This window comes from Felis catus, chromosome A1 (genome assembly GCF_018350175.1).
Source record: "Felis catus isolate Fca126 chromosome A1, F.catus_Fca126_mat1.0, whole genome shotgun sequence".
Classification (NCBI taxonomy): Eukaryota; Metazoa; Chordata; class Mammalia; order Carnivora; family Felidae; genus Felis; species Felis catus.
In genome coordinates, this window is record NC_058368.1 from 187,273,870 (window position 1) to 187,290,979 (window position 17,110).

The 17,110-nt window shown below is 39.8% G+C and overlaps 1 protein-coding gene across 2 annotated transcripts in view; it reads left to right on the forward strand.

The window, feature by feature from the left end:
• The window catches only part of ATP10B (ATPase phospholipid transporting 10B (putative)), a 334,425-nt gene that overhangs the window by 225,091 nt on the left and 92,224 nt on the right, over positions 1-17,110 (forward strand). For both annotated transcript variants that reach the window (XM_045035992.1, XR_006584372.1), the window contains exons 5-6: positions 2,509-2,803; positions 3,801-3,995. In XM_045035992.1, the coding sequence (XP_044891927.1) occupies positions 2,509-2,803; positions 3,801-3,995 (490 nt within the window). The remainder of the gene's footprint in view (positions 1-2,508; positions 2,804-3,800; positions 3,996-17,110) is intronic.

The following is a 17,110-nucleotide window of genomic DNA, read 5'->3' on the forward strand; positions in this document are numbered from 1 at the left end:
TTATACCATATTGGTGATATTGCTTTGATCTCTGGGGTAAGGTGGTATCCGCCATGTTACTTCACTGCAAAGTGATTTTTTTTTTTTTTTTTGGCCATTGTAATTAATGATCTGGGAGAAAGATACTTTGAAACTATGGAAACATTCAGTTCCCCATCAAACTTACGTCTACTAGTTTGGCATCCATTTTGCGTGTGCTTTATTTTTAAGAAAACTTATTTTACAGTGTTAAGAAAAGTAAAGACAACTAAAATAAAATAAAGAATATGATACAATAAATGAACTTTTTAAACCACCCCACCAAAAATACCTGCATCTCCCATATCAACCCAATCTTCTTTTTTGAAGTTCTCATAACCTAAAATTGAGAGAAGTCTGTTATGTATGGCATTAGCCACTGCAAGATTTCTCATTTGCATTTTCAACTCTATTCATGAATTATCTTTTCATTTCCTTTTCTTTTATAATAATAAAAAAATCCATGAAAGGGACATATTTTAAAATGAGAAAGAAGATATACAATATTATTTCTGGCTTACCATATGTCATAATATTGCTTTTGGTCACATAATAATGGGCATCAGTAATTGCATTTATTTTTTCATGCTTGCTACAAGGATTCACTTAAGACTCTGAAGAGCTCCTGTGGATTGAAAATCATTTGGATTGATTAAAGTCATGAGGAGAATTATGATAAGGGTCCGATCATATGGGCATCAGGAAAGTAAAATATTATCATTTAAACTAGAAATGGAACTTTTTCTCCTTTAAAATGGAACATTTTCAATGACAGGTGGAGTTTCTCATAGTAAAATTAATAATATCTGATGTTTATTCATCCATTTATTCAAAAGAAAATCATCCTGTGAGCCTAGTAGGTGAGAAGCACCATTATATACAACTTCTAACCTTTCAAAGTATGTCTCAATAATATCCTTCGTGGTCTTTAAGTAAGAATGGCTAGAGGGAACCTTAAAGTTTTGCTTATAGGTTCCATTAAAAGAGCTCAGAAACAGGAATATCCTAAATAACACAGCATTCGTCCATCATCTAGGAGGATCATCTGAATAAGTGCTCAGTTTCAGAAACCACTAAATCGAGTGGAAAGGAAGGAAGGGGTTTCCCACCCTCACCCCCAATCAACACATTTAAAAGAAAAAAAAACAAAACAGGCGGTGTTCATGGAACAACATTCTTCTTTTTTTTAATTTTTTATTTATTTATTTATTTTTTATATATATATGAAATTTATTGACAAATTGGTTTCCATACAACACCCAGTGCTCATCCCAAAAGGTGCCCTCCTCAATACCCATCACCCACCCTCTCCTCCCTCCCACCCCCCATCAACCCTCAGTTTGTTCTCAGTTTTTAACAGTCTCTTATGCTTTGGCTCTCTCTCACTCTAACCTCTTTTTTTTTTTTCCTTCCCCTCCCCCATGGGTTCCTGTTAAGTTTCTCAGGATCCACATAAGAGTGAAACCATATAGTATCTGTCTTTCTCTGTATGGCTTATTTCACTTAGCATCACACTCTCCAGTTCCATCCACGTTGCTGCAAAAGGCCATATTTCATTTTTTCTCATTGCCACGTAATATTCCATTGTGTATATAAACCACAATTTCTTTATCCATTCATCAGTTGATGGACATTTAGGCTCTTTCCATAATTTGGCTATTGTTGAGAGTGCTGCTATGAACATTGGGGTACAAGTGGCCCTATGCATCAGTACTCCTGTATCCCTTGGATAAATTCCTAGCAGTGCTATTGCTGGGTCATAGGGTAGGTCTATTTTTAATTTTCTGAGGAACCTCCACACTGCTTTCCAGAGCGGCTGCACCAACTTGCATTCCCACCAACAGTGCAAGAGGGTGGAACAACATTCTATACAGCCCAGTCACCTCAGGCCAAAGTTTTCTAGGAAAGAAACTATCTCCTTTGTACTACCTATTACTCTTCTATGAGGTTCTGATCACAAATGAGGTTCTTCAAAATATCAGTACCCAGTACCTGAAAATTTTATAGCTAGGGAACACCTTTCCCTTTAAGACATACTTTATATACTATCAATTTCATTCCTTACAAAAAGCTGGTGAAAAAGTAGAATAAGACTAGTTTTCCTCATATTACAGTGAGGAAACTGAAGACCGGGAAGGTAAACAGACAGTTCAGCATTAGGAACAAGCCACAGATAGCATTCTGACCTCTGGTGTCATAGCCCACAGGACCATACTTTTCCTGATAGGCCCAACAAGGTCATCTGCACCCTCCCCCCAACCTTAAATGCTTTCATGGTACTTGTCACAGTGTTAGTTGTATATTATTTATATATTTATATGATTATTTGCTTTACGTCTCTTACTCCTAAACATGTGGTTTGTAGGGATTGAACCTATTTTCCTCACATTGTATTCCATAATCTACCTTGGTTGGATGGGTGAACAAGTGGGTGAGCCAATATACCATATATTTTCTTCTGACCATAACAACTTCATGTGTCTGTTTTAGACCATAGCTTCCTGCCAGAAATGGCACTCTCAGTGGACTCATCCTGGCACCGGTGGCAGTGGCGAGTCAGAGATGGCCTCCCCCAGTCTCCATCAGAAGCCACACCACTATTGTCTGAAGAGAAGAAGAGGCAAAGCTACAACCTGATACAACAACGGGTCGTCTTCCCCAACAACAGCACGTGCCACCGAGATTGGGCAGAGATCACCAGGAGATACTCCGGCAACAGAATCTGCACGACCAAATACACCTTTCTCACTTTCCTGCCTCAGAATCTCTTTGAGCAGTTTCATAGGTACACAACCACTTGGCCAAACGATACACGCTTTAACCAAGTATTTGCCAGTATTTCTGAAACAAAGATGCTGCCCTCTGGGTTACCTATCCTTTAATATCCAAATGCATGTACCTTAAAAAGACTTGTCATTCATTTGCTCATTCATTCATTCAATAAATATCAGATTCTACTGTGTTAGGCTATGTGTTCACTGCTGGAGATACATGAGGGGGAAAAGAGAGACATAGTCTTGACTATATTTTCTCATGAAAGAGACAGACATTAAATTTAAGAATTATATAAACTGATGTCAAATTAGAATTTAAATAGATACTTCTAAAAAGAGGTATATGGTGATGTTAGAGTAAATAAGAGGGAGATCTGGGCTAGTTAAGAAAGTCAGGAAAGACTTCCAGGAATAAGTGACAATTGAAATAATCTGAAAGAAGAGAATGCATTAACTTGGTAAAAACAGAGAGAAGTCAGGAAGGGAGCCAGGAGAATGTCCCTTCCAACAGACCTTCATGTGCAAAGGCACAATGGCAAAAGGATGCTAGATGCACTTGGAAAAGTTAAAAATGTAAGCCATAATTTCGAGATGATACATGCAAGATCGTATTATAATTATAAAGCAAAATATACACTTAGATATCATCCTAAATTTTGTAATTATCATTACAAGTTGTCATTTATTGAGAAACTACTATGACTGAGAACGCTCTATTACATATGTAACAAATATAATCCTATGTAATATTTATAAGAGCCCTTTAAAGTACATAGTACTAGCCCCATTTTACACAAGTTGAAACAAGCTCCAGAAAGTCACACAACTAATAAACAATTTGAGTTTGAATATAGCTGGATCTGGCTTCAGAGCCCTTACCATAATTCGAGGTCACCCTAAAAGAGAATGTCATTTTAATTGATAAAGGCCAACAATAGGGAAGAAATAGTGTGGAAAGTATATTTCCTTCTCCATGGTTTTCACTCACACTTTTCTTGTCCCTTCCAGATGGGCTAATCTGTATTTCCTATTCCTGGTGATTCTCAACTGGATGCCCTCCATGGAAGTTTTCCACAGAGAAATCACCATGTTACCATTGGCTATTGTGCTGTTCCTCATCATGGTGAAGGATGGCATGGAAGACTTCAAGAGATATCGTCTTGATAGAAAGATCAACTGCTCCAACATCTGGATATATGAAAGGTAAAAGAAATCACCCTTCTCTTTTCTTGCTTCCAAATAGGTTATGAAAACTCTTCAGCATTTTCAAAGGATTGGTCTCTCTTGTCATATTTTATTTTCTTAAGTTCACTTAATTCAGTGATTCTCAACCAGAGCAATCTTTCCGAGGAGGAAACATTTGACACTTTCTGGAGACATTTTGGTTGCCATATTGAAGAGAATGCCAATGGCAGGTAGTGGATAAAAGCAGAAGGATGATGCTAAACATCTTACAATATACAGGACAGCCCCTCCACAACAAAGAATTATCATCCAGCCCAAAATATCACTAGCGCTGAGATTTAGAAACCTTAATTTAGCACATGTAAACACTCAAAATATTAAGCACAAAAAAATGTTATATTATTGACAGTAAGGTTGAAATCTCAAGAATTGGTCTCTAGAATTTACTGGATCATCTCAAGAGACCAAATTTAAGAGTGGCTCTTTGGAGAGTGACAGGCGACATCTCTCAAACAAGAAAACATATACCATTTTTAAAGCATCTGAGGCTCTTGGCTAAAAATTCTTATTTTTAAAACTTAACCAGGTAGGTTTTATGACCAGAGTTGGCACACTTGTTCTCAGCTGCCTGGGTGGAAAAGGAAGATCCCTGTGGGTGACGTCTACATTCCAATAGGTGGAGTCCCAACAAGTAGAAGGAAGTGACCTGACAAGTGCACACCTGTTCTCTGCCAGCTTTTTCCTTGTCATTTCTCCCCCAGCATTTGTAAACCAGCCTTTTGTTTTTAATTTTCCTTTTGAAAGAAGAGAGAGAAATTTCCAGCAAAGAACGCAAATAAAAGATATCAGGGACGTGACTCACTGGCAGCTGAACAATGGAACTGATTAGGGGAAAAAACTCTTTTACGGAGAACTCACATGCCATCCTATGAGAATTCAAGAAACAGGATTGAGCAGAGATGGGAAAGGAAGTCAAAAGAAGGCAGAAAAGGAAAGAAGACAAGAAACGCATAGTAATCTCCAATCTGCCCTTTGAAGTATGGTCCTACAAGGAGAATCCCAACAGGCATTATTGTGGGAATCAAATTAAGACCAGCAAGTACACCGTGTTGTCCTTCATACCCAAGAACATCTTTGAACAGCTACACCGGTTTGCCAATCTCTATTTTCTGGGCATTGTGGGTCTGAATTTTGTTCCCGTGGCCAATGCTTTCCAGCCTGAGGTAGGTGTGATACCAATCTGTATCATCCTGGCGGTCACTGCTATAAAGGATGCTTGGGAAGACCTCCGAAGATGCAAATCTGATAAAGTGATCAATAACCAAGAATGTCTCATCTATAGCAGGTAAAGCAAAACTCATTGGGGAAGTCTGGTGGGTCCAGAAGATCTTTCTGTGCCTGCTGCCATTGCTGCTACTTTTTATAGAGGGGATACTGTAGGGAGATAGCATCATTTTGTCTCAGTGAAGCTGTTTAATTCTCCAATGTCAGAATTATTACCTAAAACCAAAAACTACATAGAAAAAAGGGTTGAGCCCATGTTTATTAAAATTAGGAGGTCTTTATTATTTGGTGTTTTCTTTGCTATTTAAAATGTGTTTAGCATTTAAGAATTTTGCATAAATTCTCCTCCATTCCTAGTCCAGTGTATGAGCACACTGGAGCATATTTAGAGACCGTTGGTGGGAAGAGACATCACTGTTTTTCAGGGGAGCAGTAGAGCATTGTATTAGATGAACTGGAGACACACTGCCTGGGTCGAATCATTTATTAACTACATGACTTTAGGCAGGTTACCCAACCTCTCTGAGCCTGGTTTTGTCATCTGTAAAACTGAAACCTCTCCTGGGGTGCTCGTGAGAATTGCATCCTTGGAAGGTGCTTAGCACTGTGCCTGATATATAGTAAATGCTCAATGTGCAAGCTACAATTGCTCTATTTTTATAATGTAAAACTCACAGTAGCGCCATCATCAAGGTTTTCTTTATAATTCCTCTCTGACGTCCCAACAAAAGCAAAAACTGCACACCACCCATCTTGCCACATTATTTAAAATTATTTTATACATGCTGTCACTTTACAAAGGTTCCATTGAGCATTTGGCAAAACAGGGTTGTTAGGGAAAGGATATGATCTTGGTCAGTCATATCTATATTCTTCTCCAGTGAAAGAAAGGAAGATAAGAGTTATTATAGGTCTCAATTTTATGACTGCACATATAGCCAAGATAGAAGCAAGAGAGTCAAGTCTGGGCTAAGAGAGAGACTTCCATGACTGAGTGCTTTGTGGGCTAGCCTTTGATGATTGAGTCACTAGCAGGTGAGGGTTTGACTTCTTGGCAGATAAGGAAAATGTCCATCTCTCTCTCGACGAGCACCATTCCTGTCTGACTTTTTCCCTCTGACTTTATCAGCCCTAATTGGCAGAAATTCTCCAGTCGCTCTGGTCCCTCTTAAGATGAAAGGGGCTGGCTTCAGGGTGTGCACTGTAGCCATTTAGGGGCTTCTTTCTAAAGAGGGGTTCTCTTCCCCAGGGGAATGGCAGGTAACCGACTTGTAGCTGGCTGATGAGAGGATTTAATGGGAGACTATCGAATGCAAGGGACTCATTTGTCTTCAGGGCACCTCTACGAAAATCTTCATGTCTCCCCTCAGCATCAGATGCGCTTCTGGCCTCTTTGCTGGCAGGGCCACAACTGCACGTCTAAAAAAGTTAATCTGAAGGGTGTGTGTGTTTTCTAATTGTCTTGAATGTTGTTAGCACACTGAACATCTAGAGAAGGAATATAATTGGCAGGCTGCCTTTTTTCAAAGAGACTGTCACCAACCCACACCTTCACTTTTTGTTTGCTGCCTTTCTTTTTCCTTAGTTTTTTTTTTTTTTTTTTCTCAGAGAAGATACACAGTGGTGAGCCAGGAAGCTGATTCCTTAGGGAAGAATGAGTGTGGACCTCAATTAGCCTGATCCTATTCTCCCTGCTCTGCCAGAAATCCTCTGCCCTAAGCCTCCTAGAATCACAGGCCTGTTCTTGGGGATAATCTCAGTGTTTATCAGACCTTAGACTGACCTGTGCTGAGAACTGGTTTGATGTATGCCAGGCTGTTGTTCTGTTCTCAAAATAGCTTCCAGGAAACAGTGAAAAACCAAGGTGGCAGCAATCCTAGCAAAAAGAAGCCTTAGTTCATAGGTTCACTGGCAGGGAGGGACATAAGAGGTTTTATAATAGCAATATTTCCTGAAGTGTATTCAGTGGAATAATAATGACTAAGAGGTGGTCTCCGAAAAAAAAGACACTCATGATCAAAAAATTATACATTAGCCCTCCTAACCCATGTTCCATGGGGGAACTAAGATACGCAGTAAAGATATCTGTCCATCCTTAATTCAGTGTTGTTCCAAACTTACTAAACCTTGGAAATTTGGGGAATTTTACTTTCTTCAGTATAGCAAAATAATTGACTAGAGGGTCAGGCAGGTAATTGAATGAAATAAACTAAATACAAAGAGGGGAGCAATGTTGTCTGTGTGCTGATAAATGGGGACGGATACTCAGCATCAGTGTTAGATTAAGACAGGGAACGGTAGGCATTGTAGCAAATAAGGGGACCCAGGCCCTCACATCAGAAGGCAGAGCTAGCCACCATGTGCAAATATAGACCTAGTGTTGCCACATTGTCTGAATTTTGTTAAAGGAGCTAGAAGTTCATGTTTTTATTTGAAATAACCTGGCATTTAAGAGAAATAACCTAATATATTTTTTTCAATTATTTCACACCTATTTTGTTTGACCTAAAGTTCTTATTTTGCCTGTGAGCCCCAAATTTGCAGACTTTGCTTTATAATCAAGTCCTAGGAATCTGGATCTCTGCAAAAGAATGATTAGATTCTTCTTTTGAGATTCATCTTCAGTGAGGGAACCACTTAACCTCTTAGGGCAGAGATGGGGTATGACTTTGAAGTAAGAATGCAGGCCTCATACTCAGAAGGCCTAAACTTTAAGCCCAGACCTGTGACTGACTACTAACAACAGCTTAGAAAGTCATTTAAATCCTGCATCTCAGTTTCCACTTCCTAAAAAAATTTGTTTAATGTTTATTTATTTTTGAGAAAGAGTGCAAACAGGGGAGAGGCAAAGAGAGACACACAGAATCCAAAGCAGACTCCAGGCTCTGAGCTGTCAGCACAGAGCCCGACGTGGGGCTCAAACTCATGGACTGCAAGATCATGACCTGAGCCAAAGTCAGGCACTTAACCAAGTGAGCCACCCAGTTGCCCCTCTCAGTTTCCACTTTGTAAAACCTGGGAGTCAGATTAGATCTTGTCCTGTGAAATATGCTAGAAAGAACAGAATCCACAACCAAATAAATTTGGGAAATAGGACATACTTGATCCTACCAGGACCCTCAGTAAGTAACCTATCCAATTTTGTGTAACTCAGTTGTGTCCTCTGAAATACTCTCTGTTGTAAGCAGCAGAAACCTCAACTCAAATTTAAACAACAAAGGGACTTGTTGGTTTTTAAGTCACTACAAATATTCTGAGATGAGCAAGTGATCAGGCATGAATCTGCATTCTAGATCTCGCACTTGGCTGTCATTTCATTCAGTCCTCTCTGCATCATTTTTACCCTCAGGCATACTTTCCTCATGGCAGTGAGATGGCTGCAACAGCCTTCACGTCTATATGTGGTAACTCACAAAGGGAGAAAGAAAGGCACTTGTGGGATCATTCTTAGAAGGTCAAGGAAGCTTACTTTCCAGATCCTCCTCACACCTCAGTGACCCCAGTGACTCACATGTCCATCCCTGAACCACTCCTGTGAGTAGGGATTATGCTTATTGAATTTTACCTGAACCACAGAGTTCATCACAAAGTCAGCTTTCCTGAAAGCATATGTGCCACCCAGAGAAGATGTAAAACCCAAATGGAAAAAAATAAGATAGTTTCTAAGTGAAAGGGGAATAGATATTGGAGATGCCACCTTTATGTACTCATCTTAAAATATTTTTGAGCCTAGACTCTTTGTAAATTGCTTTCCACATATTAGGAACATACACACTTGGCATCATTCTGTACTATAGATCAGTGAAGCTCTTCCAACTCTGAAGTGGATTGATTCTATAAAATATTCCAGAATAGGAAGCCAGGAAATGCTAGATAAGTGTTAGTTATTATCTTAACTGATGGATGCTGAAGGACATTTTCTTTTGCCAAATATCAATGACACATGATAGGATGTTAGGCAAATGATACAAGATCTGAAAGGACAATTCGTTTGTTCAGGACAAGATAAAAGCTTCTCCCTCAAGCACTAGCTGTATCCATTTTGTCTCAGAATCATACATTTGAGAAATGATATCTTTGTAGCGGGTGGGGGTGGGGGGAAGGGGGGGAGGTAGGGGGGAGGATTTGCATACGCTTGTATGTAATTGAATACTAGGGCCCTTAGAATGTTGCTTAACCCAGTCCCATGCATCATACAGTCCAGACTTTTTTATACTGTGAAAGAGTCCTTTTGCAAACAGCAGAAGTCTTGTTAACAGAATTACAATCCTTTTAGAGCATTTTCTTTTAATATAGCAACTGTGCTTGTGGTCTAAAGGTGACCCATTAATCAGATTTATGGAATGACTTTAAGAAGAGATTAGCTTCAGAATTGTATTAGCTTAGTTTCTCCCAGGGCTCAGTTTAATAAATCTGGGAACCATACCCAGCAAGAGATTTCTATCCTTCCATTCAGCTTAGTAAATTTTTATTTGTATTCAGAAAACATGTGGTAAGGAAGCAGGGGTGTGAACAGAGGAGATCCATGATGGGCTTTGTCTCCATACTGCAATGAAACAAAAGCCCTCCAGGGTCTCAGCAGCTGAGCAGTCATTTGGTCCCAAATATTCACCCGGATCTGGTGTGTGTGCACCACATGGTAGGCCCTGAGTGCCCTCCAGGGGCTCTCAGTCCAGTGATCACAAGGAACTTGTAAACAGCCACGGTGTCCCATGCCTCTGTACAAAGGGCTATAGTCATTAAGGGGATGAGGTGACTCATCTACCTGCAGAAAATATCAAGGCCAAGGGAAACCTTCCCCAAAGAGGTGACATTTCCAGAGGCATCAAAAGGTGAGTAGCATTAAACAGGCAGAGGAAACACAATTTTAGCTCACAGCCTCTTCATGTGTCAGCTAAAGGTTGTATGTGTGGCTTATGCTGGTATCAAAAAGACTAGAATCAAGAAATGTCAGAAACTTAGAAGAATGACTCCGATTAGAAAGTTTAAAATTCTGGCTCTTTGATTAATACTTGGAGATTCTCTTTTCTGGAAGCCAGGTGGCTTCTATAACAGAAAAATAATTCCAGATGATACAGGAGAGTGGCCAGTCTTCAGACAGCCTAGCACTGAGGGTCTGATTTCCCAGTAGTAGCCAGCGCTGGTGGGAAGAAAGAAGCCTGGCCTGTAGCCTGTTTTTATTTGTATGTCAGTTGCCTTTCATGACAGAGCCCACATTATTGGAAAGCTGAGAACGAGGAAACCAGAAGTCTTGGTCCTGGGTCTGCCACAATTAACTGTATGATGTCAGTGAAGTCACTTAAGTGGTTGGGGCCCCATTTGTCTCATCTTTAAATAGTGATCATAATCTCTATGGTATATTTTGCAAAAAGACGTGCAGTTGATGAGCAAGAGTGCTTGAAAATAACAGAGCTATAGAAATAAACTATACAATGCAGTACCAAAGGAGGGTGAAAAATGAGCCTCAACAATGGTGTTTAAAATGTGACATCTTACTAGGTGCTTAGCTTCAAGGACTTTGGCATCAGACTTAGGATTGTCCCAGAACTGCCACTTACTAAAGCTGTGAATATATGTAGTCAGTGGATCACTTGAGACTTCATTTCAACATCTCTAAAGTGGGAACAATACTAGCACCTATTTCCTGGAGTCCTGTGGATTGAATGAGATCATCTTTATAAACCTGTTTAAGTCTGCCTCTGTACCATAAGTAGCACTAAGCAATCTTTTTTTAATTTCCAGTGACTTCAACTCTAATTTTTTCAGTGCCAGGCCCAGCCTCAGTTTTGAACTTTCATACCATACTCCCCACACATACAAGGGAGTAATCACTCATATTATTAGTAAAAATCAAGGATTCTTGAGCTGCATTTATCAGTGGGCAGAGTTACAATGTTTTCAGAGCAAAAACCTATTCTGTGCTCCCTCATAAAATTCTGTGTGGCAGAATTTTAAACCTGAAATCAAGAAACCCCTCTGGAGCCTGGCCATCTTTCCCCCTCCTCCTGTTCTACAGCACACCTGAGCACACCTATACCAACATTTACACTCAGGCAAGGGATCTAGATGGCCCCAACCAGCCCAGAGCCTAGGGCACTTTGGCCAATGCAACTTCTAACACAGAGTGTGCTTGAGAATATCACACTTGTGTGGATATTAATAAAGCAGGTATTTGGGCCCAATTTCACTATTATTTCCTCTGGGTAACAGCTCTTTGGGAAACCCAAAGGAGATGAGATGATTGATAAGACAGAATTCAGGCTTTGCCAGGGTTATTCTAACATCAAGACATATAAACACGCTTTCATCCTAAAACTACCTCCCGGGGTTGTTGTGGGTACTAAATGAGACAATGCATGTAAAATGCTTAGCATAGTGCCTGGCATTCAGAAAATGTTAGCTAAAATATTGCTAAAGAGAGTTCTATAACCTTGCTACCCAGGAGTTGCCATGAACTGGACCCAAGAGGATTAAGGAAGAAATGCCATTGCCTAGCATTTGAAACTACATGAGAGAAGACAAACTCTTTAGCTAAAGAACTTGAATTCCAGGCTTTTAATAACATAGCAAAATGGGCCTGAGGGAAGAATCTGAAAAACGCAGACAACAGAGAAACATCTAGTGTCATATGAAGCATGACCATGAAAAGCACCACTGGCTGGAGTTTACAGAGCAGCAGACCATTTCTTTCATTGCACACATCTTTGCTTCACATGTGGCATCAGCAAATGAGGCTCTGCTCTGAAGCATCAATTTTACAAGTGCCCACCCTATCCCCACTGCCTGTCCTGTGCTCACAGAAGGCCATAAACTATTTGGGCCAATTCATTTGTCATTTCAGTATAGAATGCATTAGGTCTTCTCCAAAACTCAATGGATGGAAAAGTCATAAAACGAGAATTCAGGTGTCCCTGAAGCTCTGCCCTCATGTCAACAGGCATGATTTATATTTATATTTTGGCAGGTGAGGATTTAAAGCTTCTGTTAAGGAGCTCACAATTCCAAAAGGTAAGGCTCCAATTTTCAACCCAGCTTCACTTGTTTATGTCACTAGCTTCTGAGGCTTCATCTGCCTTGTACCTCACTCCCATACAAAACCAAGGGTCCACAGTAAGCCATGAAGCTCCTATGGCTGTCACTTGTATGTCCTTGTAGACATACCTATGTGACCTCACCCAAGTTAGGTAACCTTTCTGGGCCTGCTTTCTCATCTATGAAATGGAGATAATGATAACAAAAGTTGTCTCATTATTAGGCAGCTAAATAAGTAATGTAGGTTAAGTGCCTGGCCCAAGACAGATAAGCGTATTGTATTGTATTGTATTGTATTGTATTGTATTGTATTGTATTGTATTGTATTGTATCGTATTGTATATTATCAGAAGTCTCCCTGCTGAGTCCATAACAAAAACAAATTGGATGTTAAAATGGCTAAAGGTTAGGAAAAGTTTCCCTTCTACTGCTTCATGTTCAAGACAGATCTACACAGAATCAGTTACTGAATATTTACTGAACACTTCCCCATATGCTAGACACTCCACCAGACCCTATGAAGGAACAGAAATATAAGGCCCAGGGTCATCCTAGCTCTCCACAAGCTTATTAGATTGTTGAAAATAAGAGATACATGAAACAGCAAATAGGGCCATAATGTGTCAGGAAATGGGACAAAGAAAAGTGCACCACTGACACTCACTGCCCAGAAGTGAAAGTGAAAGGTAGTGTTTGGATCTGCAGAGGCTCAAGGTAACATTTGGGGTAACATCTCATGCCTTTGATGCCCCCAGGCTGTTTCCCCATAACCTGTGAATGTGATCTTGATGGAGTGCACCTGTGAATCTCCTGTCCCCTAAGCAGGGTGTTTCCATGGCCATCACTGTTTGTGCCATTCGGTGCTCATTTCTGCTTTCTGCATGTGACAAAGTGCACAAAGAGGTTAGAGAGTAGGCTGCTCCTTGGAGCTTCAATAAAGATGGGGCTCTTGGAGTGCCTGGGTGACTCAGTTGGTTAAGCGGCCAACTTCAGCTAAGGTCATGATCTCGCAGTTGGTGAGTTCTAGCCCCGCGTTGGGCTCTGTGCAGACAGCTCAGAGCCTGGAGCCTACTTCGGATTCTGTGTCTCCCTCTCTCTCTACCCTTCCCCTGCTCATGTTCTGTCTTTCTGTCTCTCAAAAGTAAATAAACATTTTTAAAAAACTTAAAGCTGGGGCTCTCAGTATAAAGAAGGACTTTAACAGCAGATATGACCTGTTGTGTTAGGCCTCATTGGCCTCTAGGTGAGGTCATATTAATACAAATACTCCAGTGATAGTTAGACCCAAATTGTTGATTTGAGATGTGTCCTCCCACCCTAATTTCAAGCATCCCCAGATATGCCTGGGCAAACTTACATATGGCGAATGTCACTGTGTCCACCAATATTTCCAGCCAAGCCAGAAATCAAGGTATCCTACCACTCCTCTGGCCTCCATTGTCTCCTTCTGGTACTTTCCTCAATCTTGTGAGCCTGAAGGCCACTCACTGTGGTCTGTAGCTGACAGTTAGATACAGAGGACGAGGAATAGCCAGGCAGGGGGCACTCACTGCCCAGGTTCAGACTGTCTCTAACATAACTGCTTTAGCTTCTGTTCCACTTCCTGGGGCCAGGTCAAGGACAAAGGCCACACAACCTGTTGTCCCTTTTCTTTTCTTTTTTTTTTTTTTAATTTTTTTAATGTTTATTTTTGAGGGGTGGGGCAGGGACAGAAGGAGAGAGAGACACAAAATCTGAAGCAGGCTTCAGGCTCTGAGCTGTCAGTACAGAGTCCAATACGGCGCTTTAACCCATAAAGTATGAGATCATGACCTGAGCTGAAGTCGGACGCTTAACTGACTGAGCCACCCAGGCACCCCTTTGTTGTCCCTTTTCAAGTCTTCTACACCCTCTTGCCAGATTCCTCCTCCAGCAAAACTAAAAACAAAATCCACAAAAAAACAAGCAAAAAAACTGCTTATGCATTTGACATCATAAAAATAGACAATTAACACTGTCTCCATAGCAGTGACCCTGTTTGCTCCAAGCTAATAATAACTATAATGATAATAATAGCAGCAGTAAAGGCCATTTACTGTGCGGTCATTAGATACTTCTCACATATTATTTTAGTTAGCTCTCACTATAACCTATAGAATATATTTTAGTTGTCCCACTTGATAGATGAATAAATTGAGTGTCAGATAGTTAAGCAGTGGGTTCAAGGCATCACCACATATAGGAGATAGTTCCAGGTTTCAAATCAAGTTCAACTGACTCCAAAGTTTTTAACCACTCTGTGGGACTGCCTCTACCTCAACATACCACTGGCAAAACAATTGGGTAGTACAAGTATTCCTGAGCCAGCCACAAGGCCCTTGGTTCTCTTTCTTGGCACTGTAGAAAGAGTAGAGATTCCAATGCAAGTTTCATCACTGTGTATGTTGACCAGGTCACTCAGCCTCCATTTCCTCAGCTGAGAATTAGAAATCCATCAAATCCCTTCAGCTCTGATTTGTTTTATTTATTAAGACTTTATTTTTTTAGAGTAGTCTACTGTTGGTTCACAGCAAAATTAGGGGAAGGTACAGAGATTTCCCATTTACCCCTAGCCCCACTCATACATAGCCTTCCTCATTATCAACATCCCCCACCAGAGTGCTACATTTGTCACAACACATCATAATCACCCAAGATCTATAGTTTATGGCTCACTCTTGGTATTATATATTCTGTGCATTTGGACAAATGTATAGTAACATGTATCCATCATTATAGTATCACACAGAATAGTTTTAATGTCTTAAAAATCCTCTGTGTTCTGCCTTTACACCTTCTCTGTCTCACCCCCACAACCCCTGGCGACCCCAAATGTTTTTATGCCTCCGTAGTTTTGCCTTTTCCACAATGTCATATTGTTGGAATCAAGCAGTATGTAGCCTTTTCTGATTGGCTTCTTTCACTTACTAACATGCATTTAAATTTCCTCCCTGTCTTTTTGTGGCTTGATATCTCACTTCTTTTTAGCATTGATTAATATTTCATTGTTTGGATATACCAGTTTGTCTATTCACCTACTGAAGGTCATCTTTCTTGCTTCCAAATTTTGGCAATGGTGAATAAAGCTTCTATAAATACCCACGTGAAGGTTTCTGTGTGGAAATAAGTTTTTTAACTCCTTTGGGTAAATACCAAGGAGCATGATTGCTGGACCATGTGGACAAAGTATATTTAGTTTTGTAAGAAACTGTTGAACTTTCTTCCAAAGTGGCTATCCCATCTTTCATTCCCACCAGCAGTGAATAAGGGTCCTTCTTGCTCCACATCCTTGCCAGAATTCAATGTTGTCAGTGTTCTGGATTTGGGCTGTTCTAATAAGAGTATGGTGATATCTCATTTTAATGTGCATTTCTCTGATGGCATATGGATCTTTTCATATGTTTATTTGCCATCTGTATATATATATTTGGTTAGGTGTCTGTTCAGCTCTTTTCTCATTTTTCAGTTGAGCTGTTTGTTTTCTTATTGTTGAGTTTTAAGTTATTTGTATATTTTGAATTGCAGTCCCTTATCAGATGCGTCTTCTGTAAAATACATATTTTCTCCCAGTCTGTGGTTGTGTTCTCATTCTTTTTACCATGTCTTTTGCAGAGCAGAAGGTTTTAATTTTAATGAAGTCCAGTCTATCAATTATTTCTGTCATGGATAGCACCTTTGGTGTTGTATCTAAAAAGTCATCACCATAGACAAGGTCATCTGGATTTTCTCCTCTGTTAACTTTTAAAACTCTTATAGTTTTTAATTTTTCAGTTAGGTCTATGATTCATTTTGAGTTAATTTGGAAGATGGGTGTAAGTTCTGTGTCTAAATTTCTTTGTGGACATCCACTTCTAGAACCATTTGTTGAAAAACTATCTTTACTATATTGCCTTTGGTCTTTTGTCAGAGATTAGTTGAATTTCTGTTATAAATAGATGAATAAATTGAGGGTCAATTTATAAATAGATGAATAAATTGAGGGTCATATGTATATATGTGTGTGTATGTATGTATATATATATGTGTGTGTATATATATATATACATATATGTGTGTGTATGTGTATATATATGTATATACATATATACATACATATATATACACATATATATATTTCTGAGTTCTCTCTTTTGGCCATTGATCTGTTTATCTGTTCTTTCACCAGTACCACACTGTCTTGATTACTGTAGCTTGAAGTCTTGAAATGAGGTAGTAATCGTCCTCCAGTTTTGTTCTTCTCCTTCAATATTTTATCGGCTGTTCTGGGTCTTTTGCCTCTTTTATATAAACCTTAGAATCCAGTTGTCAACATCTGCAAATTAACTTGGTGGGCAGCACTGATTTTAAGGATACACTTTTCTGGGAGTTTGTGCCAGTAGCCAGATACCTAAGTCTTCAATTGGCTGGATTTGAATCCCTCTTTTCTGAGCTTGAGGGAAAGGATTCAATTTTTAGAATTTCTTGTGTTTGTGTGTTGTATAACTGGGCCCAAGCCACAAAATGCAATCATGGGCATAAAATGGGTGTCCCAATAGCATGAAGGAGAGAGTGCTGGGGCTGGCAGAGTGGGGGGTTAGCACGCACCATGATATTAACAATCATTGTCATCATTATCATTGTGGTCATAGTCATCATCATTATCATCATAAAAGAAGCTTGTATGTATTGAGTACTTACTAAATGCAAAGCCTTAGCTCAGTCCCCTACATGGGTCATGTCACCAATCCTTTCAACAACCCTCTGAGGCAAGTGCACATATTACCTTCAACTGAAGAAACAAAGGCTCCTAGAAGTTATAT